Source organism: Lithobates pipiens, unplaced genomic scaffold (genome assembly GCF_037356315.1).
Source record: "Lithobates pipiens isolate NorthernLeopardFrog02 unplaced genomic scaffold, aLitPip1_a1.2 Scaffold_3, whole genome shotgun sequence".
NCBI classification, from domain to species: domain Eukaryota; kingdom Metazoa; phylum Chordata; class Amphibia; order Anura; family Ranidae; genus Lithobates; species Lithobates pipiens.
Genome location: NW_027507790.1, coordinates 140,298,588 through 140,326,421, shown reverse-complemented (window position 1 = coordinate 140,326,421; position 27,834 = coordinate 140,298,588). Strand labels below are relative to the sequence as shown.

Sequence of the window (27,834 nt, the reverse complement as noted above, 5' to 3'; positions counted from 1 at the left end):
CCGACACGGAGGAGAGCGGATTAGTGAGTTGCACCAACACATCCCACACACAGTAGAACATGCCAGGCACACTCACACCCCCCCTTTACCCCCCGATCACCCCCCCAATTACCCCTGCCCCCCAGTCACAGTGACACCAATGTCATTTTTTTTTTTTTTTTTTTTTTTTTTGCATTGGTGTCATTTGTGACTGTAATAACTGTTAGGGCAGTTAGGGTTAGCCCCCTTTAGTTCTAATGTACCCCCCTAACCCCCCCAATAAAGGTTTAACCCCGTGATCACCCCCCGTCGCCAGTGTCACTAAGGCTGGGTTCACATTGCAGCGGTTTATGAGAACGAATGTGATTCGCACCGCACTGCAGTGCAAATCACATCCGATCTCTGTGCGATTCGAGTTCAGCCATTCGCCGCACCCGCCGCACCCGCCGCACCCGCCGCAAATTCGCACGGGACCCTTTTTTTGGCCCGCAGCAGAATCGGATCGCATGGGTGTTCACACCATGCGATCCGAGTTTGCAGATCGCACTGCGATATGCGAACTGATCTGGGGGTGTCAGTAACATTTCACTGACACTCCCAGCAGTTCGCATAGGGCAGTGTGAACTGCCGCCGGGAGGCATGCGATGCGGGAACCCGCCGCGGATTCGCGGCGTTTCCGCATCGCTCCAGTGTGAACCCAGCCTAATAAGCGATCATTTTTCTGATCGCCGTATTAGTGTCACAGGTGACGCTAGTTAGGCAGGTAGGTATTTAGGTTCGCCGCAGCTTTTTATAGCGCTAGGGACCCCCATATACTACCGCATAAAGCCCCCTGATTGCCCCCTAGTTAACCCTTTCACCAGTGATCACCATATAACTGTTACAGGTGACGCTGGTTGGTTAGTTATTTTTTTATAGTTTCAGGGCACCCGCCATTTATTACCTAATAAAGGTTTAACCCCCTGATCACCCGGCAGGTGTCATTTGTGACTAATAACTGTTAGGGCAGTTAGGGTTAGCCCCCTTTAGTTCTAAGGTACCCCCCTAACCCCCCCAATAAAGGTTTAACCCCGTGATCACCCCCCGTCGCCAGTGTCACTAAGGCTGGGTTCACATTGCAGCGGTTTATGAGAACGGATGTGATTCGCACCGCACTGCAGTGCAAATCACATCCGATCTCTGTGCGATTCGAGTTCAGCTATACAGATAGTATGGCTGAATTCGTGTCGCACCCGCCGCACCCGCCGCAAACTCGCACGGGACCCTTTTTTTGGTCCGCAGCAGAATCGGATCGCATGGGTGTTCACACCATGCGATCCAAGTTTGCAGATCGCACTGCGATATGCGAACTGATCTGGGGGTGTCATTAACATTTCACTGACACTCCCAGCAGTTCGCATAGGGCAGTGTGAACTGCCGCCGGGAGGCATGCGATGCGGGAACCCGCCGCGCATTCGTGGCGTTCCCGCATCGCTCCAGTGTGAACCCAGCCTAATAAGCGATCGTTTTTCTGATCGCTGTATTAGTGTCACAGGTGACGCTAGTTAGGCAGGTAGGTATTTAGGTTCGCCGCAGCTTTTTATAGCGCCAGGGACCCCCATATACTACCGCATAAAGCCCCCTGATTGCCCCCTAGTTAACCCTTTCACCAGTGATCACCATATAACTGTTACAGGTGACGCTGGTTGGTTAGTTATTTTTTTATAGTTTCAGGGCACCCGCCATTTATTACCTAGTCTCACTAGTGTACCCCTAAATTTAGGGGTGTCTACTTTCTAAAATGGGGTCATTTGGGGGGGGGGGTTTGTGCCATCTTGGCATTTTATGGCCTTCAAAACTGTAACGCCCTTAGAAAGCCTGAAGGCGGTGCTTGGTTTTTGGGGCCCCGTACGCGGCTAGGCTCCCAAAAAGTCCCACATATGTGGTATCCCCGTACTCAGGAGAAGCAGCAGAATTTATTTTGGGGTGTCATTTCACATATGCCCATGGCATGCGTGAGCAATATATCATTTAGTGACAACTTTGTGAAAAAAAAAAAAAGTTTGTAATTTTCCCGCAACTTGTGGCAAAATATAAAATATTCCATGGACTCAACATGCCTCTCAGCAAATAGCTTGGGGTGTCTACTTTCTAAAATGGGGTCATTTGTGGGGGTTTTGTGCCATCTTGGCATTTTATGGCCTTCAAAACTGTAATAGGTAGTGAGAAGTGAACTCAAAAAATTACGCCCTTAGAAAGCCTGAAGGCGGTGCTTGGTTTTCGGGGCCCCGTACGCGGCTAGGCTCCCAAAAAGTCCCACATATGTGGTATCCCCGTACTCAGGAGAAGCAGCAGAATTTATTTTGGGGTGTCATTTCACATATGCCCATGGCATGCATGAGCAATATATCATTTAGTGACAACTTTGTGAAAAAAAAAAAAAAAAAAAAAAAGTTTGTAATTTTCCCGCAACTTGTGGCAAAATATAAAATATTCCATGGACTCAACATGCCTCTCAGCAAATAGCTTGGGGTGTCTACTTTCTAAAATGGGGTCATTTGTGGGGGTTTTGTGCCATCTTGGCATTTTATGGCCTTCAAAACTGTAATAGGTAGTGAGGCGTGAAATCAAAAATTTACGCCCTTAGAAAGCCTGAAGGCGGTGCTTGGTTTTCGGGGCCCTGTACGCGGCTAGGCTCCCAAAAAGTCCCACATATGTGGTATCCCCGTACTCAGGAGAAGCAGCAGAATTTATTTTGGGGTGTCATTTCACATACGCCCATAGCATGTGTGAGCAATATATCATTTAGTGACAACTTTGTGTAAAAAAAAAAAAAAAATTTTTTTTTTGTCATTATTCAATCGCTTGAGGCAAAAAAATAAAATATTCAATGGGCTCAACATGCCTCTTATCAATTTCCTTAGGGGGTCTACTTTCCAAAATGGGGTCATTTGGGGGGGTTTTGTACTGCCCTGTCATTTTAGCACCTCAAGAAATGAGATAGGCAGTCGTAAACTAAAAGCTGCGTAAATTCCAGAAAACGTACCTTAGTTTGTAGATGTGACAACTTTTGCGCAAACCAATAAATATACAATTATTGACTTTTTTTTTACCAAAGACATGTGGCTGAATACATTTTGTCCTAAATGTATGACTAAAATTGAGTTTATTGGATTTTTCTAATAACAAAAAGTAGAAAATATCATTTTTTTTCAAAATTTGCGGTCTTTTTACGTTTATATCGCAAAAAATAAAAATCGCAGAGGCAATCAAATACCATCAAAAGAAAGCTCTATTTGTGGGAAGAAAAGGACGCAAATTTTGTTTGGGTACAACATTGCATGACCGCGCAATTACCAGTTAAAGCAGCGCAGTGCCAAAGTGTAAAAAGACCTCTGGTCATTTACCAGCAAAATGGTCCGGTCTGAAAGTGGTTAAATAAGGCCCTGTCCAATGTTTACTTCCTCAGGCACTGTCAGCTACCATGTTTGGACTCCACAGTTCAGCCAACCCTCAGCTTTTGATTGAGGATTTAGGGTTTTGTTGCTGCCTCCAAGGCAGTTCCTTAAGCCAGATTTCCCTCCAGACAGTTGCAACTCTGCTCTCATTATGCAGAGGTAGCAGTTTGAGAATTGTCCCGTAAGCTTGACCAGCCAAACTAGGCTTGCTCTGGCATTGTAGGTCATACAAGTTTGGTGCTGGAATTAGGAAATCTGTTTCTTGGAGTAAATCAAAGGACACAGGTCCTACCTCTGCCTCAGTTTTGTATGCTACAAAACTGAGGCAGACTGGGAGTGGGAGGGGTATACTGGACTGATTTTACAGCTGTTTGTTTGCCAGTGTCCAATCTTCTGAAGGCAGCATAGTAAGCCCATGTACCTGAATACTTCATCCTGTATCCCTTAATTCACAAAATCCTATTATTTTTCCTTCCTTTTGACCTTGGATCTACCACCGGGGGGAATGTACAGGTTTTTTCAACATCCGGCTTGTCATCAGTATTTTATATTAAAATAATTAAATTTTATATTAAATTTTAAATTCATTATTGCCCGCATGTGTACCAACATTTTTTGGAATGCTGTCTTGTTGCATTTTTTCTTCTAATATTGAGTCCATAAACCCATTATTAAAATGTAAAGTTTTGTGTTTGGGGAATAGGTCGCATGTGCATGCTTGGTAAACACTGATGCAAGAAAAATAAAGTGTTTACACAAGTACAATTGCATACAACCTTTTACTTCTATGAGCAGCTTTACATGCCATCTGCGGCTTTCTGACTGTGGGGAAAATGCTGGTAGTTTTACATCAGAACCTGACAATGCCTCCAAACATCTGTGAGTGAGGCATAACATTGTACTTGCATAAACGTGGTCTTTGTGTGGCATTCTTTAACCACCTTCAGACCGGACCATTTTGCTGGTAAATGACCAGAGGTCTTTTTACAATTTGGCACTGCGCTGCTTTAACTGGTAATTGCGCGGTCATGCAATGTTGTACCCAAACAAAATTTGCGTCCTTTTCTTCCCACAAATAGAGCTTTCTTTTGATGGTATTTGATTGCCTCTGCGATTTTTATTTTTTGCGATATAAACGTAAAAAGACCGCAAATTTTGAAAAAAAAAATGATATTTTCTACTTTTTGTTATTAGAAAAATCCAATAAACTCAATTTTAGTCATACATTTAGGCCAAAATGTATTCAGCCACATGTCTTTGGTAAAAAAAAAGTCAATAATTGTATATTTATTGGTTTGCGCAAAAGTTGTCACATCTACAAACTAAGGTACGTTTTCTGGAATTTACGCAGCTTTTAGTTTACGACTGCCTATCTCATTTCTTGAGGTGCTAAAATGGCAGGGCAGTACAAAACCCCCCCAAATGACCCCATTTTGGAAAGTAGACACCCTAAGGAAATTGATAAGTGGCATGTTGAGCCCATTGAATATTTTATTTTTTTGCCTCAAGCGATTGAATAATGACAAAAAAAAATTTTTTTTATTTTTTTTCTCACAAAGTTGGCACTAAATGATATATTGCTCACACATGCTATGGGCATATGTGAAATGACACCCCAAAATAAATTCTGCTGCTTCTCCTGAGTACGGGGATACCACATATGTGGGACTTTTTGGGAGCCTAGCCGCGTACGGGGCCCCGAAAACCAAGAACCGCCTTCAGGTTTTCTAAGGGCGTAAATATTTGACTTCACTCCTCACTACCTATTACAGTTTTGAAGGCCATAAAATGCCAAGATGGCACAAAACCCCCACAAATGACCCCATTTTAGAAAGTAGACACCCCAAGCTATTTGCTGAGAGGCATGTTGAGTCCATGGAATATTTTATATTTTGCCACAAGTTGCGGGAAAATTACAAACTTTTTTTTTATTTATTTATTTTTTTTTTTCACAAAGTTGTCACTAAATGATATATTGCTCACGCATGCCATGGGCATATGTGAAATGACACCCCAAAATAAATTCTGCTGCTTCTCCTGAGTACGGGGATACCACATATGTGGGACTTTTTGGGAGCCTAGCCGCGTACGGGGCCCCGAAATCCAAGCACCGCCTTCAGGCTTTCTAAGGGCGTTACAGTTTTGAAGGCCATAAAATGCCAAGATGGCACAAACCCCCCCCCAAATGACCCCATTTTGGAAAGTAGACACCCCTAAATTTAGGGGTACACTAGTGAGACTAGGTAATAAATGGCGGGTGCCCTGAAACTATAAAAAAAATAACTAACCAACCAGCGTCACCTGTAACAGTTATATGGTGATCACTGGTGAAAGGGTTAACTAGGGGGCAATCAGGGGGCTTTATGCGGTAGTATATGGGGGTCCCTGGCGCTATAAAAAGCTGCGGCGAACCTAAATACCTACTAACTGCTGGGAGTGTCAGTGAAATGTTAATGACACCCCCAGATCAGTTCGCATATCGCAGTGCGATCTGCAAACTCAGATCGCATGGTGTGAACACCCATGCGATCCGATTCTGCTGCGGACCATAAAAAAGGGTCCCGTGCGAGTTTGCAGTGCGGTGCGAATCACATCCGTTCTCATAAACCGCTGCAATGTGAACCCAGCCTTAGTGACACTGGCGACGGGGGGTGATCACGGGGTTAAACCTTTATTGGGGGGGTTAGGGGGGTACCTTAGAACTAAAGGGGGCTAACCCTAACTGCCCTAACAGTTATTACAGTCACAAATGACACCCGCCGGGTGATCAGGGGGTTAAACCTTTATTAGGTAATAAATGGCGGGTGCCCTGAAACTATAAAAAAATAACTAACCAACCAGCGTCACCTGTAACAGTTATATGGTGATCACTGGTGAAAGGGTTAACTAGGGGGCAATCAGGGGGCTTTATGCGGTAGTATATGGGGGTCCCTGGCGCTATAAAAAGCTGCGGCGAACCTAAATACCTACCTGCCTAACTAGCGTCACCTGTGACACTAATACAGCGATCAGAAAAACTATCGCTTATTAGGCTGGGTTCACACTGGAGCGATGCGGGAACGCCATGAATCCGCGGCGGGTTCCCGCATCGCATGCCTCCCGGCGGCAGTTCACACTGCCCTATGCGAACTGCTGGGAGTGTCAGTGAAATGTTAATGACACCCCCAGATCAGTTCGCATATCGCAGTGCGATCTGCAAACTCGGATCGCATGGTGTGAACACCCATGCAATCCGATTCTGCTGCGGGCCAAAAAAAGGGTCCCGTGCGAATTTGCGGCGGGTGCGACACGAATTCAGCCATACTATCTGTATGGCTGAACTCGAATCGCACAGAGATCGGATGTGATTTGCACTGCAGTGCGGTGCGAATCACATTCGTTCTCATAAACCGCTGCAATGTGAACCCAGCCTTAGTGACACTGGGGGGTGATCACGGGGTTAAACCTTTATTGGGGGGGTTAGGGGGGTACATTAGAACTAAAGGGGGCTAACCCTAACTGCCCTAACAGTTATTACAGTCACAAATGACACCAATGCAAAAAAAAAAGCAATTGGTGTCACTGTGACTGGGGGGGCAGGGGTAATTGGGGGGTGATCGGGGGGTAAAGGGGGGGTGTGAGTGTGCCTGGCATGTTCTACTGTATGTGTGGTGTGTTGGTGCAACTCACCGAACCTCTCTCCTCGGTGCCGGAACGAAAAATACCGACACGGAGGAGAGAATACATCACTTCCTCTCCTGTGTTTACATTACAGGAGAGGAAATGATGTCACGGGACATTTTCATTCGTCGGGAGCGATCGCGAGGGGGTGGCCATGAATGAATGGCCGTCCCCTCGTCCGGGATTGCTCCCGAACGAATACCGACCGCCGCAGGCACCGGGCGGGGGCCCGATCGGGCCCCCGACCGGCGGGCAGGCAAGGACGTACATGTAAGCCCTTATGCCTGCCCGTGCCATTCTGTCGACGTACATCGTCGTGCGGCGGTCGGGAAGTGGTTAAAGTGGAACTTCAGTCATTTTTTTTTCATCTTTCCATCCATTAAATCCTCTCCTGTTGTTGCCCTTGTTGTTTTAACTTTGGATAGTAAAACTTATTTTTTCTGCCAGTAAATACCTTATACAGCCCACTTCCTGTTTCTTGTCTGGTAAAAAGCCAAGGCTTCTGACATCATACACAACTGTGTATGTATGTATGTATATATATATATATATATATATATATATATATATATATATATATATATATATAATCTTTTTTTTTTTTTTTTTTTTTAAGAGTGAAAGCTCCAAGAAACACATCCATGGCAATGACAGTGATGAAGAGTCTGGCATATACAGAAGAGATGAGCCTGACAGATCCATGGTGATGTTTAAACCTATGGTGTCTGATCCTATTCACATACACAGAAAATCGCCTTTACCGCGTTCCAGAAAGATAGGTTCGGTGGAGGTAAGTGCCTTTCTTTTCTTAACAGTATGACCATCCCTTTATCATGGCAGTCTGGGTAATCTTCTTTTTTTTTTTTCTTTTTTTTTTCTTTATAAACTCCTCCTAAACATAATTTTGTCACTTGTTCCTTTAATGTGGCTTTTTATAGGATTATTCCTTTCTGTTTGATATTAGACATTTTATTTATGGATTGAGACAAGCCCATGCCAGCTCAAATATAGTCAGTAAGATAATGGGACTGCCTTGCATATTACTTGAAGATGACAATATGTGCACTAAAAGTCTATCAGTGCATATACTAATATATAGACCATATAATACTCAGCACATTAAGAGGAAACACTCATTTTTATATATTTGTTTCTGAACTTTATTGTTTTTTGTAAAACTGTTGTGTGTAATTTTAAGTCTTATTCAGAATTGTTTATATGTGGCCTGTCCCTAATTTGCCCATTAAACCTAATTAAAATGCTAACCTTATTTGTGACAGAAGTGATTGCCAACACTTCACATCCTCCTTTGAGTCAGTGATTGATTTACCTGGCACCTGTCTACAATGATCGACTTATTTATTCCAGTATTTCTCTATAATCTCTTCTTAAATATTGCTTCTAATACATTTATAAGTCTAGTTTGTAGTATTAGCTATTTGCTTACTCTCATGCCACACATTAAAGTTTATTTTATGATTTGTAGTCTAGAAACCAGATTTTTTTTTTGGTTTACTTGGTCATTTGGCTTTGTTTCTAACTTTGCATGCTTTGCTGTTTTTGCCCCTTTCTCACTTCTAGGAAGAGAGCCCCCTGAGTGTGTCTAGCCCAGAGTGTATCGGTACCTGGATGCATTACACCAGTGCTGTGGGTTCTGGGCGTCGAAGACGCAGATCAGGGGATCAAATCACTTCTTCCCCTGTGTCCCCTAAATCATTGGCTTTCACATCCAGTATTTTTGGCTCATGGCAACAGGTTTTTAAACTTTACTTCACTAAACTTGTTTTCTATTTAAGCACAATAAAATCAGAGATGGTATTAAAGGACATCTAATCACCTTTGCGTTTGTGTTCTCTCTATTCAGTATTATATCACATCTTAATCTGTTATGTCATTTTATTTCATTGGCACCTCTTCCATGTAACATTGTTAGCTTTGTACTATCCTGGTCAATTAGGAATCCAAAGTAACAGTAAAATACTGTATATCCAAATACCTATGTAAAAAAAAAACACCTTTGGCTTAGCTGTCCTTTAAGACTAATGTGGCATCAAGTAATCTGGCAATCTTTTAAGAATAATTTGGTAAAAGTGATGCTGTGGGGGTCAAATATATTTTCTTTATGCAAAGTGAACATTAATTTTGTGCCTTGATACTAACTGTAAGGGGTGACAATCCATTACTAATCCTACTTTCCTGGCAATAAGTACCTAATGTATGGGCAGCTGACATAACAGCGCTTCTTCCATGAATCTACCATATTTACAAAAGTCACATGTAAGCAAGCTATAGACTTGGTGGGCCAAAAGTGAGTTATCACTTGATATAAAATAATGCATTTGTTTTACTCTGTGGTTATTATTAACCATTAAAACAAATTGCCTAAGCAGAAACGGCGATGATTAGTAGACAACCTTGCTCTTTGTGCTGTGTGTGGGAGCTGGCTTTGAAAACGCAAGCTTGGAGCTGTCACTTTTATCCTCCGTTTACTTAGTTATTGACTCACTGAAAATAGGTGCATATGAAGGGTTCCAGTACATCACTGGCTAAATCTTTGAGGTCATTGAGTTGTGAATCCGCGGTCAGGGTGTTGGCCCACAGCTTCAGTCAGCAAAGGCAGCTTCCATATTCCATATTGTATTGCCATTGCTAATTTCTGAAAATGCCAGCTGCTTGGCTGTTCTTTAATATTAGAGTCCCTTACCTGGAATAAGTATGCATGTTGACAGTCATTATGAAGTTTGAAGTCTGCAACTTTTTCTGGGCCTATGATGCATGGTATTAAAGCAAGAGGGTCAGCATGAAAAACGAGTCTCTAGCCTAATAAAATAAGAAGTGTGATACCTTTTCATATTTCTTTCAGGGGTGTTTTTTTTTATTTTTTTATATGTGAATCTGTCATCAAAAAAAAAGGGGGGGGGGGGGAATCTGCGGCAGGTATTAAATGCATGCACTTAAACATATCTGCAGCAAGCTCTGATACCCTGCCTTTATGTCTGAACCCTGGGCCATTCCAACAAGCTAAGCTTCCGTGCTGACGTTTGCCTGCCCCTTCCTACCTTCTGCAAATGTTTTCGGGATAGCAGGGCAGCCCACCATAGTGATGGGCCCTATAGGAATAGGTGGGAGTGTTGGGTAGCAGCAAGCACCTGGACATGTGGGGGGCTGTGCTTGTCAGAATGGCTGGGGATATTAGAAACTGCTGTAGGTATGAGCAAGCATCTGTTGGTGTCTACACTTTATACCCGCAGCAGTTTTTGCCAATTACATGTTCTCTTCAAACTTGCTAATAGATCTAGCAATAGGAGATTTTTCTAGGCTTTTTAAATCTCAGTAATTATCCTGGAAAGTTCTACAACTAGGCTGTCATTTTAATTATATTTTAAAGGCTTTAAAAATTTTAAAAACACATAGTGGGCTTTTGCTAATCTAGGTGGGTCATCATAAAATTGTACAACCTGTCCTTACCTTGCCTTTAAGTGTTATGCTGCTCACATGCTAAATTGTGTAAAATAATGGGTGACAGCCAGCTTCTTTGAATTCTTCATTTCATAGCAATGGATTCATTCATTAGTTGGCCCTAGTGCTGTTTCAAATTTTGCAATAGCATTAAAGGTTCTGGACTGTGGCTATTATTAATGATTCATTATGGCCCGTGCAGAGCTATAGATTGGCTGTAGATACTTGTCCTGCTAGATATGGACTTCTGGCCCTTGCTGTTATGCATTTTGCAGATAATGGAAGAGGTTCTGCTTCACGTTCCTTTTTCTGCAAAGAGTTTCTCTGTTATCTGTTTGTACAGCTGAAGCTCTTTCAGGGAAAAGGGTATGACTTTTACATTGGGTACAAGCTGCAAGCTGTCCTTCAGGTCCTTTATAGGGCTCATGCATGGACTATAGTGACTTTGTGGTTTGACATATTTCAACTGCTTGTTTCCAGCTTTTCTTGTGCACTTTCTTTCAAACAGGATGTCTTGTACAAATGTGTCCATGGGTTTGCAGAAATGAACACTCTTCAGTTACTGACCTTTTCCTTTGTTTCTATGTAATTGATGTGCCCATTACAGTTTTGATTGCTTGCTTTGCACCAACCCATTGCCACAGGTCTCATCTGTGAAGTGGATTCTTGTCAGAAGGCAATATTGCATGACAATGTTTTCTGTATCTTCTCCACTAACGTGTGTCATGCATCAGTATTAACATTACCTGTCTGAGACAGGGTTGCTTATATCAGCATTACAGTTTGAGTACTTACCTGTTATGCATCTCACAGTGAAATCTTTCCTTCTAGGTGCTGTCAGATAACAATAGCCATTTAAGACCAGCCAGAATATTGGAGCAGAAGCACAGTGGCTTAGGTAAGTATATTTCCTGTTTTTTTTTTTTGTTTCTATTATTATTATTATACAGTTAAACACATTGGATAGTGCTAACAAGCTAATGAGATGCTGCCAGCTTTTTTTAACCTCTGCTACTTGTCATAAAAGTGCATCCAAGCATGGTGGCAGTTAGCAGCACTTAACATCTACTGATATTTTGCTGTGCAATGGGTGAAAGCACCATTTTGATCTTGCTCTGACTTAAATTTAGATTTCACTGCACGAGGCCAAATTCCCACCAATCAGAACTTTGCATTAAAATTCTTTTGATCCTTTTGAATCCTTTTATATCAGATCCAATTTACACAAATATGCTTTATAAGTAATACATTACTGAAGTACATTATGATGGATTATGATACATTAGATGGCTAGGCCACTATACTATTTTTATTTTTTTTTTAAACCTATTGCTTTTTGTACATTTGTTATTGAGAATTAAAGTGGAAGTTCAGAAAAAAAACTTACTAACTCTAAATCTACTGGCAGCCACATTCTAACCCTGTAAAACATAAATCGCTATACATACTCTTTCTGAAACTGGTCTGGTCTCCAGCGGCGGATGCTGTGTGCAGGAGACAGTCGACAATGGCTGTGAAATGCCTGGGAAGTGATGACTTACTATGGAGCTTCTGTTGACGGCTTCCTCTCCTGCACCCGCCTACACAGAGAAGCCACAGCTGACAGCTCAGCATGGGACCGGAGCAGCTGCAGAAAAGGTATGTATATCGATTTTTGCTTTACAGGGTTAGATTAGTCTTAATGTGACTGTGGCTGAGAGCAGGTTTAGCGTGAGTTCGTTTTTGGGTGAACTACTTAGGCCGGGTTCACACCTATGTGAATTAGATGCGGGTTTCTTCGCATAGCAGGAGAATGTGACTGGCTCCCTATGGAGCCGGTTCATATATCTCTGTTGCGGCTACAGAGCTCACTGCACAGAAACACTGTGCGTCTTTGGCTCCGTTTGAGGGCCGAATTCAGGCATAGATTTGGCCCTGAATTGGGGAACAGGAACACACAGCGCTCCTGTGCGATCCCCAGCTGGTTCCAGTGTGAACCGAGCCTTTAAGGCTGCATCCTAAAATTTGGTGTGGTCAGTATTCCTATCCTTTGGGTTTCTGGACAAATTGTACAGTTCCATCTGAAGCCTAAATGAAAACAGCTATGGCTGTGAAAACAGCTGTAGGGGAAATAATTGGTTTTCTCAGTTCACAACTTGCACACAGTTCACAAGGATATTCCATGTCATGATTAGCAAATCATCAGAGTCTTCAGTGTTATGCACAAAGTAAAGATCTGAGATATATATATATATATATATATATATATATATATATCTTAAAAGCCAATAGCTACAAATACTGCAGCTGCAGACTTTTAATAAATGGACACTTGTCCCAGGGTCCAGCTATGTCGGCAGCTGAAGCCGATCAATCTATCGGCAGCTGCCGTCGCCATCCTTGGTGTGGGAATCGGGAAGTGAAGCGTTGCAGGAGGGGCGAGACTCCTGCGGGAGTCTATTCCCGGAAGTGGGTGCAAATACCTGTATTATACAGGTATCTGCACCCCCTCCCCCCTGAAAGGTGCAAATGTGACAGCGGAGGGGGGGGGGGGGGGTTCCAAAAAGCGGAGGTTCCATTTTTGTGTGAACCTCCGCTTTAATGTATCAGAAAGCATACTTTGGGTGTGCTATGCCATTGTATCTTTAGAAGAACCTCACTGCCTTTTCTTTTTGTTACCAGTTAAGCTTTTTTCTAACCTCTCTGTGAATGTCCTTGTCTATCCAGTTCATGGCATAGCGAGTAGTGGTTAGTTACATTGGACTGAACTTTTTCTGTAATTTTAAAGATCTTTTGCCCTACATCTAATAAGCTTCTTCAATTCTGAGTGTTGAGAACATATACCCCAGCATTTAAGGGCACATGGTTCACCTTAAACCAATTACCATTGTGTTCAGAGTTGTGTCAAGGCATATGCTTTTCTATTCCCACAATCCAATCACCATGATTCTGTGTAGTGTAGGGCAGGTGTTATTTGTGTAAGTTTTATTGTTAAAACTGTGAACTACTACCAAAATGCCTTGGTAAAACAGTTTTATATGTGAGTGACCTCTGTTTAGGGATAATTGTTCCAATATGAAGTACACGGCCTGTTTCATGCCTCTTGGAAATCTGTTGCCCTCTCTATCCAAAATGTGAACCTCCCTGTCCTCAAAATAATGACCCTTTACCATCTGAGGGACATCTGCTATCATTCCCTCACCAAAATTTTTCTGTAAGAAATTTTGCCCGGAACTGGGCATTTAATAGGGTGGTTCTATCCCCCCCCCCACACACACACCAAAGCCTCCTCGTTGGGACAAGCAAATCAGAAGGACTACCAAGTATTTACAGACTATTCATAGAAAGACTTATTTATAATACATTAACATATTGATACATTTATTTACACTTATTAAACCTCTTTCACATATAGGAGTATATCTAAGAAAAGCTAGAGTTCCCCTTTAACAGTTAATATACTATTCCTGTACATTTGCACTTTAGGCACTCTGTTCATCTTTTATTTCAGTAAATCGGAAAACAGAGATCGCTTTCAATGATCCTTACTAAACCAATCAGAACTCACATTTGCAGATGCAAAAAATACAAATTTAGAAAATTGGGCATTCGCTTCTCAGGCATTTTTAATGGCATTGCCCTAATGACTGGTTGAAAGGGCTTTGTGTTTGGAGAGATCAGTGATGCCATTAGGAAGATACGGTTCATCTGTTCTATGTTTCCATGAATATCAGGTGAATAAAAATAACTGAGCTGGCCATATGTCCTGTTCACGTAAGAGAACTAGTAATGTACATATTGATGTAAATCTTGTGACGACCTATCTATATAATTTCCTGTGTGACATCTATTTTCTGTGCTATGGTCCTTGTGTAAAATTCTGTGCCACCTTCTGCTTTCCTGTTATGTACATCTTTCATGGCATTCCCCTTTCCTGTGTATTTATTTACATAGTCCCCGTTTTATACATCTTGGCAGCAAGTGCCATATCAGATTTTTGCTGTGATTTGTCAGACATTGACTATAGGCAAGCTTTTCACTTTATTCGTTTCTCTTTATAAGATTGTTGTTAAATCCATTACAAACATTAGGATAGCCTTAATAAATGAATTGCATACAATGTAGGCAGCCATTTTTGAGCTAAATAATAAAATATCTGCCAGTGAGGCAGAAGGCAATTTTGTGCTAATATAATGTTCGCTATTCACTGAGTGTAAATAGATATGAGTTCTTATACACCCAACTGCGACCTATTCCCTCCCCTAATTATGTCGCTTTTATCACCACTGCCTCCCCTAGTTCATAGCAAATGATTAATAGTTTCCTTTGCTGTATCTGCTTTCATGTCAGAAAACATTGCTTTAGTTCTCAAGAGAAAAGTATCAGTAGAATGCTTGCACTATAATCCACCTATAATCTACCAGTTATATAGAGTAGCACTTCTGAGATTTTAGTATAACCGAGGGAAAAACATTTTTTTCCTTATGATTTCATTTCCTTCCTCCTGCGCCTGTCCTATGCGGTCTGTTTTCAGATACCTCTTTCTTTGAAAATATTGTTCTGATAATCATTTACTACTTGCCATTTGTGGCAGTGTTTTCCTTATTTTAAAGTATAATTAAAGACACACACTTAGTTTTGGATAGAGTGATGATGGATTAGAACCCTTGTCAGTTTTTACTGCTGTCTGTGTCCTCAGTAAGGAGATTCACCCGCTCTATTTGTCCTGTTTACCGTTACAATTGAAAGTAAAAGAAAATCCCAAATTTTGGGTTGTTCCCAGAAAAGGGATATAGGGGAAATCTTCCAACGGGGACACTAGTTCTGGTGATCTGGGTGACCCCAAGAAATTCCCATAATTTGCCGTGATTTTCTCTCATATCCTGTTTGGCTATGGGACAGGAAGTGAAGGTAAATCTTAACAATAGGACACAAATGGCGGGGGAAAAAAAATCTGATAGGAGTGATAACCCTCCCTTGCTCTATTCAAAATGAAAAAGAAAGATTTGCCTTCTCTTCTACTTTAATATTGGCAACACACCAGTTTTAGCAAATGGAACTAATGTACACTGCTATGTGAGTGTGAGTTTACTAAACTGCCAATGGAAGCTTATTTTATTTATTTTTTGAAAGATTATTTCTTTTTTTTTTTTTTTCCTGATGTTTTATAATATTTATATAAAATAATTGCATTACATATAAACATTTATCATTCATGACAGCTTTTCAGTAGCCATTTCGGCTAGCTGTGTGTGTGTGTGTGTATGCACCATCTGAGCTTTAGATCTTCACCAGTAGACATAAGGAAATTATTCCGGGTGTCTGCACTTCCAATCATGCTTTTTATTGACGCTTCATATGACAGGTGGAGCAGATGACAGAAGCAGACGCGTTTTGCGCAAATGTTAGCGCTAAAATTTGCGCAAAATGCATCCACCTCTCTGTCCCCTGCTCCTCTTGTCAACCCACCTGTCATATGAAGCGTCAATAAAAAGGATTATTGGGAGTGCAACCTTCCGGAATCATGTCCTTATGGTACACAGCATGCAAGCTGGACTAACACCTGATTAGTGCGTGCGTGCGTGTGTGGAGATTAACTAGAGACTTACTCACCTGGAGCGGCCTTTTTTGTTTCATCTTCACCTGTACAGATGGGCCATTTTTCAGCAAAGCAGTTAAACATATCAGCTGAGGCTATATAAAATGGTGGCTCACAGCATAGAGCTTATCAAGTCTAAGATTGTAAGATCCTGGCATTGGACTCAGATTTTGTGATAATACCTTTGAATAAGCTCTATTTTATTAACGCCATTTTAGTGTATGCAAGCCAAAAGAATGATTTAGGCCTGGTTCACACTGATGGAATTTCAGACTTGGATCGTGTGACTTGGAGTCACATGACAATGAAAATAACATTGCTTCCAATGGTGCTTGTGTGATTTTGTCCATAAGCTTTGATGGATACGCATCAAAATCTCATCTGCATTTGTTTGTGTGCGATTTGTGCTGGTTCTTAGGATGCCAGCGGGTGCAAGCTCCTGACAACCAGTGACTCAATCCGGCTGTTAGCAGCAGGGATGAGTCATTGGTTGTTAGGGAGCTGGCACGTGTTGGCATCCTAACCATGATGAGTCATCCCTGCTGTCATTGGGGGCTTCTCCACTGATAACAGAATGTAACCAAAAGAGCCAGTGAGTCTGGTATGATTTTAAAGGGGACCCTATGCCAATTTTTTATTTTTTTTATTTTAATGCGTGGTGGTCCCCCAAAATCCATATCGGGCCCTTTGTTCTAGTATGGATTTTAAGGTGAAACCCACACCAAAAAAACAGCGTGGTGTGCCCCCCCTTCATAATCCAAGGGAGGGATTCTGATTTTTATTACAGTGTGGCATAAACTGTTTAAAATATTTTAGCAAGTCAAATATCTACCCATGTTTGTAACATGGAACAATAAATCTAGAACACCCCAATATTATCCCTCCCGTTACCTTCTTTATCTTTCTGGCATAAAGAATAAATTACATTTCCTTGAGGCCTTTTCTTCTGGATACCCTAATTTTCTATTATGTGCTTTAGTTGGCAGCAAAGCCAACAAAGAATTCTATTCCTATGTGCCATACCAATGTCCATGGTGGGGCTGAGAGTTTGTAAGGGTTCTTTTTTTGTGTTTCTGCATGCACTGGGACGTGGTGAAAGGGTTGACTGCTTCCTTTGGGTGGCAAAGACAATCTCGTGAGCCACCATCCTGAAGGATTTCTAGAAGAGCTTCCAGATTAGTTTATAATAAAAAAAAAGTCAGTCAACAAAAGAATTGGTCTACAACCAAGAAAGAAAATAACAAAAGCTAACACACCGGTATCTTGATGATCTGTGCTTGTTTGGCTGAGAAGTATAGAGACGAATATAAACTGGATCACAATGTCTAGAGAGAGACAGAAGCGCTTAACTTTCCATAAATGGGAAACTTCTGATAGTTGCCTGTGTTAACAGCTATCGTTTCATTGTAGGCAAACGACTGTACTGACCTTATAGTTTAACCATATAATACATTTTCAGTGATTTACTTTTTTATACAATATCTTGGATCTATACATATTCAATAGGTCTTCTTGAACCTATACCTTATACTGTTATTTCTCACCTTAGGTATAATATAGTATCTTATGTTTCAGAAGCATCTTTTACTTTTTATCTTTACTTCATAAAATATAAATATTCTGGTGCACAGAGGGCTAATGCCCAGCAAGCCTACAACTACATATAAAGGGCACTTGGAGTACAAAAAAATGGCTGACCAAGTTCATTAGTCCATATGTGCTGGAAAGGGAATGACGATATGCACTGGTGGCTGCTGTCCTCAGGGTTTTGGCCAGCTCTGTATAGAAAACCATGGAAGAAAAGGGGGGAAGCGCCACCTAAGTGCAATATAATATTACCATTGGTTAGTTTATTAACAATAGATTAAAAATACCCACAAGATAGAAGGTAAAAACATGCTCATCTGAAGTGGGTACAATGCAAGTCTCTCTCCTTCCCACAGGTACTGCCAGTGGAAGTCCTGAATGCTTTGTAGGCTGTCACCTGGGCTAGGGAGCCCAGTAGTACTAGACCTCCGACAAAAGTTTCTCCATATACTATAAATAGTTGCATGCAGCATTGCTTTTAGAGGCCTGTAGAAGGAGCTAGAGGCTCAGAGCCCGTAGCTTGTTACTTTCTGTGTTGTCCTACCCTACAGGTGATATTGCATCCGCCTGTGGGTTCCACGCCAGGTGGTGTGGCCTTCTGGGGTTTTTCCAGGCTCCCTAGCCCAGCTAACACCCTCCACAGCATTCGGGGCTACCACTGGTGGTACTGGCAGAGAGGAGAGACTTGCATTGTACCCACTTCAGATGAGCATGTTTTTACCTTCTATCTTGTGAGTCTTTTTAATCTTTTGTTAATAAAGCATTGGTAATACTGCACTTAGGTGGCTCTTCTCCCCTTTTTCTTTCTTTGTTTATTTTTACTTAATGTACATATTTATAATATACCATAAATGTATATGTTTTTAAATATAAAAACTTTTACGCAAACATTTATGTACTGAGTTTAATTTAAATCTGAACTCTAGGAATTCAGTCACTTTGATAAATATGCATATGTTAAGTTCAACAAGGTGCCTGCCACCCAACTCGTGGACTCATCTCTTTAATTTAAATCGGACAGTTGTTTGGTGCTCCTAGAGGATAAGCTCTGGGGCTGTTAGAGGAGAGACACTCACAAACAGCATCTCTGCCCACCCCTCCCCTCTGCTTGCCATTCACAGAAGCCTTTGTATTTTCTGGATTAATTCACAAAATACAAAAGCTTCTGTGTATGTGCAGCAGAGGAGAGGGGTGAGCACAGCAGCTGTATGTGATTCAGCTGCTGAAAGAGATGAGACCAGAAGATCCAGCATAGGAGCTCCAGAAGGATAGCAATCACTATCCTTCTGGAGCTCCATGAAACTGTAAGATGTATATTAAAGAAATAAGTCTAGGAGGTGACATGCATCTCATTGGACTTAACTCATTGTATGCCTGCACATTTATCAAAGTGGCTGAATTTTGATTTAAAGGAGAAGTCCAGCCTGAGCTGGGCTTCTCCTATGGGTCACAGGAGTACAATTCGTTTTGCACTCCTGTGACTCGTTTTCAGCAGAGAGCGGGCTGAAGTCCACTCTCTACTGACGTCACAATCAGTCCAGGCACCGCATCATCGCAACAAAGTCTGTATCCACTAGGTGCCTGGACTGATGCCTGTCTCCACCTCTCAGCAAGCTGAGAGCCTGGGACAGCCCCTCCCCAGCCCTTCACAGCTCAGCGCTCCAGTGAGCGCGCGTGGGGGGGGGGGGCAGAGTAGAGAGCTGCTGAGTGACAGTCAGCTGTGAGAACTGAGCCATCGGCGATGTTCGATTGCTTGATTCTCAGTGCAGAGGCGCTGGGGGGATCCACCTAGGTAAGTATGAAACTTGCAAAAAAATAAAATAAACATACTTTCCTTTTTCCTTTTAAGTGGACATAACCTTACAAGTTGTGACTACAAATACAACTGGTTGAGAATCAATATACAAATTATTTCATTGTTAAAATGGGCCTTCACTCCGCAATCGCAATACAACTTTTTTTACTCCTGCCCCCCCCCCCACAATTGGAAATGCCTGATTTCTCAAATGTTTTGACCCTTTTACAATTCATACATTTGAAAAAGTTGAGGAATTAAGACAATCGGCAAAATGAAAACCTGCTGCGTCATTCCATGTATTACATTAAATAGAACAACATGTGTATAGGGGACTATTATTAATGTTTATTTTTACATGTACTTGAACGGGAATGCATGAATGGTTTTACTATGATGTAATTTGTTTTGGGCTATTTAGTCTTTCCCGGTGAACATCTATAATAGTCCCTTATGTACATGTTGTTCTATTTTGACTCTTTTAGTGTAGTGCAGTGATGGCGAACCTTGGCACCCCAGATGTTTTGGAACTACATTTCCCATGATGCTCAACTACACTGCAGAGTGCATGAGCATCATGGGAAATGTAGTTCCAAATCATCTGGGTTGCCAAGGTTCACCATCACTGGTTTAGTGCATCATTCTTGCCTAAGCACACCCAACCCCCCTGAAGTTTTGGTTTCTCTGCATCCCAGCCATGTAAGCTATGGAAGCTGACTGCTTTGTTTTTATTAAAGTAAATGAGCTGTCATGCATTGGCTATCTGTTACAAATTTTAACATGTGTCCATTGTAAGTGGTCTTTAAAGTAGAACTGAGGACAAAACTTGTCTTGACTGGTAGTCACAAGAACTAATGTCCCCATTGGAAGATTTATTTTCTATTTCAGTTCTGGTGACCACTCAAAATCTGGATATTTTTTATTTGACATTTTCAATGCTAACAGTCACCAGGACAAATAGAGAGGATGACTTTCCCTAATGGTTACACCAACTACAACAAAAAGCTGACATGTGTTTTAATCCTCCATTCTAAAATAAAATTGAAAAAAAAAAAAAAAAGTTTTGCCTTCAGTTATATTTAATTTGTTTTGTGTCACTGTTATAATTTAACTCCAGTTGTTTCTACCCTACCAACTATGATTATTTCTGGCATGTCATGCCCCTAATGCATCTTCTTTCAATTCCCATGTCTATAAGCCTTCCCATGTTGCTGGGTCATACTTGAATATATTTCCCTGCAGACCCTCATTCACAGAAAAAAGAACCAAGGAAGTATTATCACTCTGCAAAGTGTAGAATCAGAAGTCACTGTTGGAGCTCTCTACTCCGAGGTAAGGAATCTAGCAGTATTCCATCCTCCCTGCTGCACAGTAGAGTAGCTGTGCCCTCTGCACCTGTTCTTGTATGCATTTATACTAGCTGTGCTTCACATTGCTGGATAACATGGATCCTCCTAAGCCTGTAGTTCTCAGTCGTTGCTATTGGTTTCTTGTGCATTAGTCCTGACTTTATAGATTTCTTTATTGTTCTATGGGGACAAACTTTACACCAAGCCTGTTTAAAAAAAAAAAAAAAAAAAAATCTACAGATTACCACGTTACATTTTACATAATTCAATATAGGCCTTAATTCATCTTTGGTAAACCTAAGACTTTTGTTTTCTTGGAGGAAAAACTGGAGAATTCACACGTTTGTAGCTTTAAGCATAAAACTAGCTGAATAAAATAGCTTTAGTTTTAGATCTGCAGCTTTACATGCAAGCAAAAATGGCTACTGTTTTGTGTTATGCTGTTACCACCTGCTGGCTGTTTTTATATTTGCAGACAATGTCCATTCCTCATATGTATTGATGTGAAATGCTTGAAGGGAAGCTCTTATGTATTTCAGTGAACATACATTTTCGGTTATTGTATTTTACAGCTTGCTGCGCTCAGTGCCTATTATTTAAAATATGAAGCGGTTAGGCCCCATTCACAAAAGCAGCCAGGGGGGGTCAAAAAACCAAGCAATTGGGCTGGGATATGACCGTCCACCTGAACACAGACATCTAGCTGCTCACAGCTCTACCAGAAATCAAACGGCATGTTGCATTCAGTGGGATTTACTGTCACAGAACGTGTGTGCATTTACTGGGTTAAATCGGGCTGTGAGGGGGTAACCTATCACCTCCTCGCTGCCTGTCAAGTGCCCTCTGAAAATAAATCTAAACATGGATTACTCTTCAAAGGGCACCACAGAGGAAGGACTGCATCTCAGTGCAGTCTCTCAGCCATGTTAAATAGCAGCTGTTTAGGTTAAGGGCTCATTCACACTGCCCTGACCGCTGTCGCACATTAAACATTAATTGTTTAGTGTACAGCAGTTGCCCATTCTGGCTGTAAAGAGCCAGCGGTAGCGGGCAGTGTGGTGTGGGGTATTTTTTTGTTTTTTTTTAAACTCCGCTTTATTTGAAGTGTACAGTGACTTGAATGACGCTGGTGGAGTGGTGCTGTAAGATTTCTTTCACATAGTGCAATGTTTTTAGCGCGTGAGATCTGATAAAGATGTAGCTGGAAAAAATGGCATGGGATGGCAGTCTCCCAATCCAGCTGCTTTCAGATCTTAAGTCTGTGGAAGATCACCCTTTCTGGTTATCCACCCTAGGTCGGGGCAAACCATTAGTCAGGTAATTGAAATGCTTACAATATAAAGCAGATGTCAAGTCTGAGAATGCAGTGGATATAAAATTGTCCACACACCCCTGTTAAAATGTCAGGTTTCTGTGACGTAAAAAGAGACTAAGATAAATCATTTCAGAACTTTTTCCACCTTTATTGTGACCTATAAACTGTACAACTTAATTGAAAAGCAAACTGAATTCTTTTGGGGGGAAGTAAAAATAGAAAACTAAAATAACGTGGTTGCATAAGCGTGCACACCCTCTTATAATTGGGGCTGTAGCTGTGTTCAGAATTAAGCAATCACATTCAAACTCGTGTTAAATAGGAGTCAGTACACACCTGCCATCATTTAGGCTTAATGTACACGGGGACATTTTAAAACCTCTCCTGAACGATTTAACTTGACAGATAGCAACCAATGTTTAAAAAATGTCAGTTTTGCCACGTTTGCTTTTTAGAAGCATTTTTTATTTTATTTTTAAAAATTTTTTTGCAAATTGTCAAAAATAAAAGACGCCTGTAAACGAAATGCAGCTAAACCTGTTTACAAGCTTTTACAGGCATTTGGCATTTCAAATGCCTAAGAACATCTGTCCTAAAAGCATTTTTTTGCTTTCCAAAAAATTCTTCTAAACTCAACTACCTAAAAACGACTATAAACAACCCTATGTACTGATAAGATAACACAGAGGAGAGTTCAGGGGCCACTCAAAAAAACACCCAACTGCTCCTAAACGTTAGTTTACCAGCAGCAGTGTACATGAAGCCTTAAAGTGTCTCTGATTAACCCCAAATAAAGTTAATCTGTTCTAGTAGGTCTTTCCTGACATTTTCTTAGTCGCATCCTACAGTAAAAGCTATGGTCTACAGAGGGCTTCCAAAGCATCAAAGGGATCTCATTGTTAGAAGATATCTGTCAGGAGAAGGGTACAAAATAATTTACAGGGCATTCGCTATACCATGGAACACAGTGAAGACAGTCATCAAGTGGAGAAAATATGACACAACAGTGGCATTGCCAAGAACTGGAAGTGCCTCCAAAATTTATGAAAAAACAAGAAGAAAACTGGTCAGGAAGGGTGCCAAGAGGCCTACAGCTACTGGCTGTGTGGTACATGTTGCAACAATCTCCTGTATTCTTCATATGTCTGGGCTATGGGATAGAGTGGCAAGATGGAAGCCTTTTCTTACAAAGAAAACAATTTCAAGCTCATCTAAATTTTGCCAATACACATCTGAAGTCTCCCAAAAGCATGTGGGGAAAAATGTGTTCTGGTCTGATGAAACCAAGATTGAACTTTTTGGCCATAATTTCAAAAGATATATATTTGACGCAAAAACACTGCACATCACCAAAAGAACATCATACCCACCGTGAAGCAAGGTGGTGGCAGCATCATCCTTTGGGGCTGTTTTTCTTCAGCTGGAACAGGGGCCTTAGTCAAGGTAGAGGGAATTTTGAACAGTTCCAAATACCAATCAATATTGGCAAAAAAAACTTTAACTTAACCTAGAACTTAATCTTTCAGCATCGCGACCCAAAGTATACATCTAAATCAACAAAGGCTTCACCAGAAGATGATTAAAGTTTTGGAATGGCCCAGCCAGAGCCCAGACCTGAATCTGATTGACAATCTGTGAGGTGATCTGAAGAGGTCTGTGCACAGGAAATGCCCTTGCAATCTGACAGATTTGGAGTGTTTTTGCAAAGAGTGGGCAAATATTCGCAAGTCAAGATGTGCCATGCTAATACTCATACCAAAAAAGACTGCGTGCTGTAATAAAATCAAAAGTTGCGTCAACAAAGTATTAGTTTAACCACTTGCTTACTGGGCACCTAAACCCCCCTCCTGCCCAGACCAATTTTCAGCTTTTAGCGCTGTCACTCTTTGAGTGACAATTGCAGGGTCATACAACACTGTACCCAAATTCAATTTTTATTATTTTTTTCCCCACAAATAGAGCTTTCTTTTGGTGGTATTTGATCACCTCTGGGTTATTTTTGTTAAAGACCAAATAAAAAAAAAAAAATACAAAACCGTTTTATATTTTGTTAATAAATTTTGGATACAGGAAATGTTTCTCCTTCATTGATGTACGCTGATGAGGCTACACTGGTGGGCACTGATAGGCGGCACTAGTGGGCACTGACAGGCAGCACTGATGGGGTGGCACTGGTGGGCACTGATGGGGTGGCAATGGTGGGCACTGATGGGGTGGCACTGGTGGGCACTGATAGGTGGTATGAGGATGCACTGATGGGTGGCACTGAAGGGCATTGGTAGGTGGCACTGAAAGACAATAGGTGGCACTGGGTGGCAGTGATGGGTGCTGATCAGCACTGGTAGGTGGCACCACTGAGGTAATGATTGGCACCACTGGTGGGCATTGATAGATGGCACTGATTGCTGGCATTTATGTACTGGTGGGCACTGATTTGTGGCACTGGCAGGTGATACTGGTAGGCACATATGAGGCAGCTTAGCCTCTTCCTCTTCGGGACCGATGTCCCTTCAACAGAAGCCGGTGATTGGCTTTTTTTTTTCTCTTCACGCTATCAGCGTGAGAAGAAAAAAAAACGATTACCGATCTTCTGTTTACATCATGTGATCAGCTGTCATTGGCTGACAGCTGATCACGCGGTAAGGGGTCAGGATCGACCCCTTACTCCAATCTGTGATCACCTGAGTCTCATTGACTCGGGTGATCACAGTGCGTGGCGAGCATGCAAAGGGTAGGATGTCTGTTGACAGCATCCCGTCAAAGCAGATCCCCTTCAGATCCGCTCTATAGCTGAATGACGGCTACATAACTGTAGCCGTCATTCGGTTATAGAGCGGATCTGAAGGGGTTAAGGCTGTGGACACTTATGCAACCATATTTTTTTTGTTTTTTATTTTTACTTCCCTCCACCTAAAAGATTTCAGTTTGTTGTTCGATTTGTGCGCATTGCAAAGCAGCTGTTTTTTTTTTTGTTTTTTTTTTAAAGCGAGTGTGTGTATATATACTGGAATGTCTCCAAGTTTATTCCTTTTAAAATCCAGCTGATGCACAGTAAAGGGAAAGCCTTGGTTTATAAATCCTTGCAGATGCAATACTCTTCTTTTTTTGGAGATTCTGTAGGGAAATAATTGTATACTAACGGTAAATATGTTGAGTGATTTTATTTGGTGTGCAAAGATGCCCAAGCTGGTTTATCCACCTTTGCTGTGCATGACTGCTGGATTGAAACAAAGATTCGCAAATGGGTGTACGTGTGTTGGAAAAAAAAAAAATGCAACAACCATCTACTGGGTGATTTTACCTTAACCACTTCCCACCCGGCCAATGTATATATACGGCCGGGTGGGAGCCGCCTGCTCCTGATAGGACGTTCAGGAACGTCCTTCAGGAGTAGCGGGATCGCGCGCGCGCCCGCGCAGCGGCGCGATCCCGATGTGCTCGTGTCACCCGGACACGGCACATCTCAGATCGGCAGGAGGGCTCTGTGTTTGGCCCTCCTGATCACATGACGGCCGTGTCCAATCACGGCCGTCATGTGATGTAAACAAACAGCCGGTTGCTAGGCAATCGGCTCTCCTCTCCTCACACGGAAGTCATCGCAGAGGAGAGGAGAGCGGATCGCTGCAGCCGGCTGATGATCAGTGAGTATGGGCTGCTTTTCACAGCTTTTTACTCACTGATCATCAGTGTAGTGTCAACACACAACACACCACACAGTACAAACACAGTCCCCACATATGTCCCCAAAACACACATGTCCCAAAACATACATGTCCCCAAATAATAAAAACACATGTCCCTAATAATAAAAACATGTCCCCCACATATGTCCCACTAAAATCACATGTCCCAATGATTATCTGCACACATATGTACGTGATCACCTGCACACATATGTACATGATCATTTGCGTACATATGTCCGTGATCACACAAACCAATTATTATACACTTAACGGAATTTTTTTTACCAAAAACATGTAGCAGAATACATTTTGGCTTAAATTTATGACAAAATTTGATTTTATTGGATTTCTTTTCAAATAGAAAAAAGAAAATATTGTTTTTTTCCCAAATTTCCGCTTTTTTTGCGCTTATAAAAAAAAAAAACGGAGTCGTGAATAAATACCACCAAAATAAAGCTCTATTTGTGCGAACAAAATGATAACAATTTCATTTGGGTACAGTGTAGCATGACCGCGCAATTGTCACTGAAAGCGCTAGAGCCCTGAAAGCTGAAAATTGGGCTGGGAAGGAAGGGGGTGAAAGTGCCCTGTATTGAAGTGGTTAAATAAACTGGTTGGAGAACCTCACCTTGAAGTGGTGTTCTGTTAGTGTTGCAGAGATTAGCTGACATATTTAGAGACTTTACAATATAGGCGTCAGGTTTGAAGGAGATCTTTTGTATGGCCTGATTATTGTTATAGCAGTGATTAGCTTTTGTTATGTGGTTTCAAGTAGACTGTTTGTGTGTGGCAGGTTACTCTATAAGATGTCTTTTTGATATTTTCTAAAGTGTGTGTAGAGGGAGGTAAAATCCAAAACAGAAGTGCAGTTTTCTTTTATAGTGATTCTGTTGCTTGATTTGGAGATTTAAAAAAGGACTCCCTGCGGAGGAAAAAAAAATATAATAGTAAAGCAAAAATTGCATTGGAAAGGCATTCGAGTTTTGAAAAAGAATGGATTCTGTATTTCTGGGAAAAGTATTTTCCATATTAGTCATTAGTAACCAAGTATTCACCAAATAAATCATCATAGGCATCTAGGAGACAGACAATAGCTTTCCTTTTATATTTACTTTAAGTTTTACTGATGTTTTTTTTTTTTCTTCTTAACCATTGTATTGATGAGCAGAAGATGGCACAGGATCATGTAGAATGCTACACCGTTTATTTCTATGATACAGTTTCGTCTTTTGCCTTTCATAGAGACGGCCAGATTGTTCTGCATGTTGCATGCATCACTTTTCTCAATGGAGGAACACTAGGTTGCTGTATTTTCTCTAACTTCCACTAGGGTCTCACTGCGCGGGTCTGTTTAGTACTGCAGTGCTCGGGGCCTCCTCAAGTGCACCTAACCTTCTGGATTATGCTCGTGCTCATCGTAAAAAGCTGACTACTTCTGGCTGCATAGATGGTATGTGCGCATTAAGTCTCGCACTCATTTTGTGTGAAAACCTCACCTCTCATCAGAGGACTACACACAGATATTGTGTTTTTTTTTTGTTTGTTTTTTTCCTCCATTACTTATTTCTGAGTTTTAATTATTTAACCTGGGCCTAATTTATTTTTCACAGTAATACTAATGATGTAATACATTTGTGAAAAACAGAAAAGACAACAACTTTTTTTTCTGAAATAATGTTTATTATTTCTGGTTCTGGCCATTTTATTTTTATTTATTTTATTTAATTACATTATTTTTAATTACAAGAATGTAGCCCTAAACCCAGAGTAGCCAGCTTTCCTTGTGGAATCTAATCTGTGTAATTCTAAATGGGAATTCAATAAGTGTGCTTGTTAATCCAAGTACATTTCTTTGCTGTGGAGTGCACTGCATGCTGCTGAATTTAACAGGTTCACACATAAACACACGGGGAGTTTCTTTATCTCCATTTTTTTTTTCTTCTCTCCCCGTTTGGTAGCTGTTATGAATTTCAGGTACCTCTTTTTCTC

The 27,834-nt window shown here is 41.3% G+C and overlaps 1 protein-coding gene across 5 annotated transcripts in view; it reads left to right on the top strand.

Moving 5' to 3' along the window:
* Nucleotides 1-27,834, top strand: part of PPIP5K2 (diphosphoinositol pentakisphosphate kinase 2) — a 200,490-nt gene that overhangs the window by 161,301 nt on the left and 11,355 nt on the right. For 2 of the 5 annotated variants that reach the window (XM_077462325.1, XM_077462324.1), the window contains exons 24-26: nt 7,693-7,866; nt 8,658-8,831; nt 11,367-11,433. In XM_077462325.1, coding sequence (XP_077318451.1) covers nt 7,693-7,866; nt 8,658-8,831; nt 11,367-11,433 — 415 coding nt within the window. Of the gene's footprint in view, nt 1-7,692; nt 7,867-8,657; nt 8,832-11,366; nt 11,434-20,737; nt 20,828-27,175; nt 27,296-27,834 lie in introns of all 5 variants that reach the window. The other 3 variants (XM_077462326.1, XM_077462327.1, XM_077462328.1) reach the window with 2 other exon arrangements.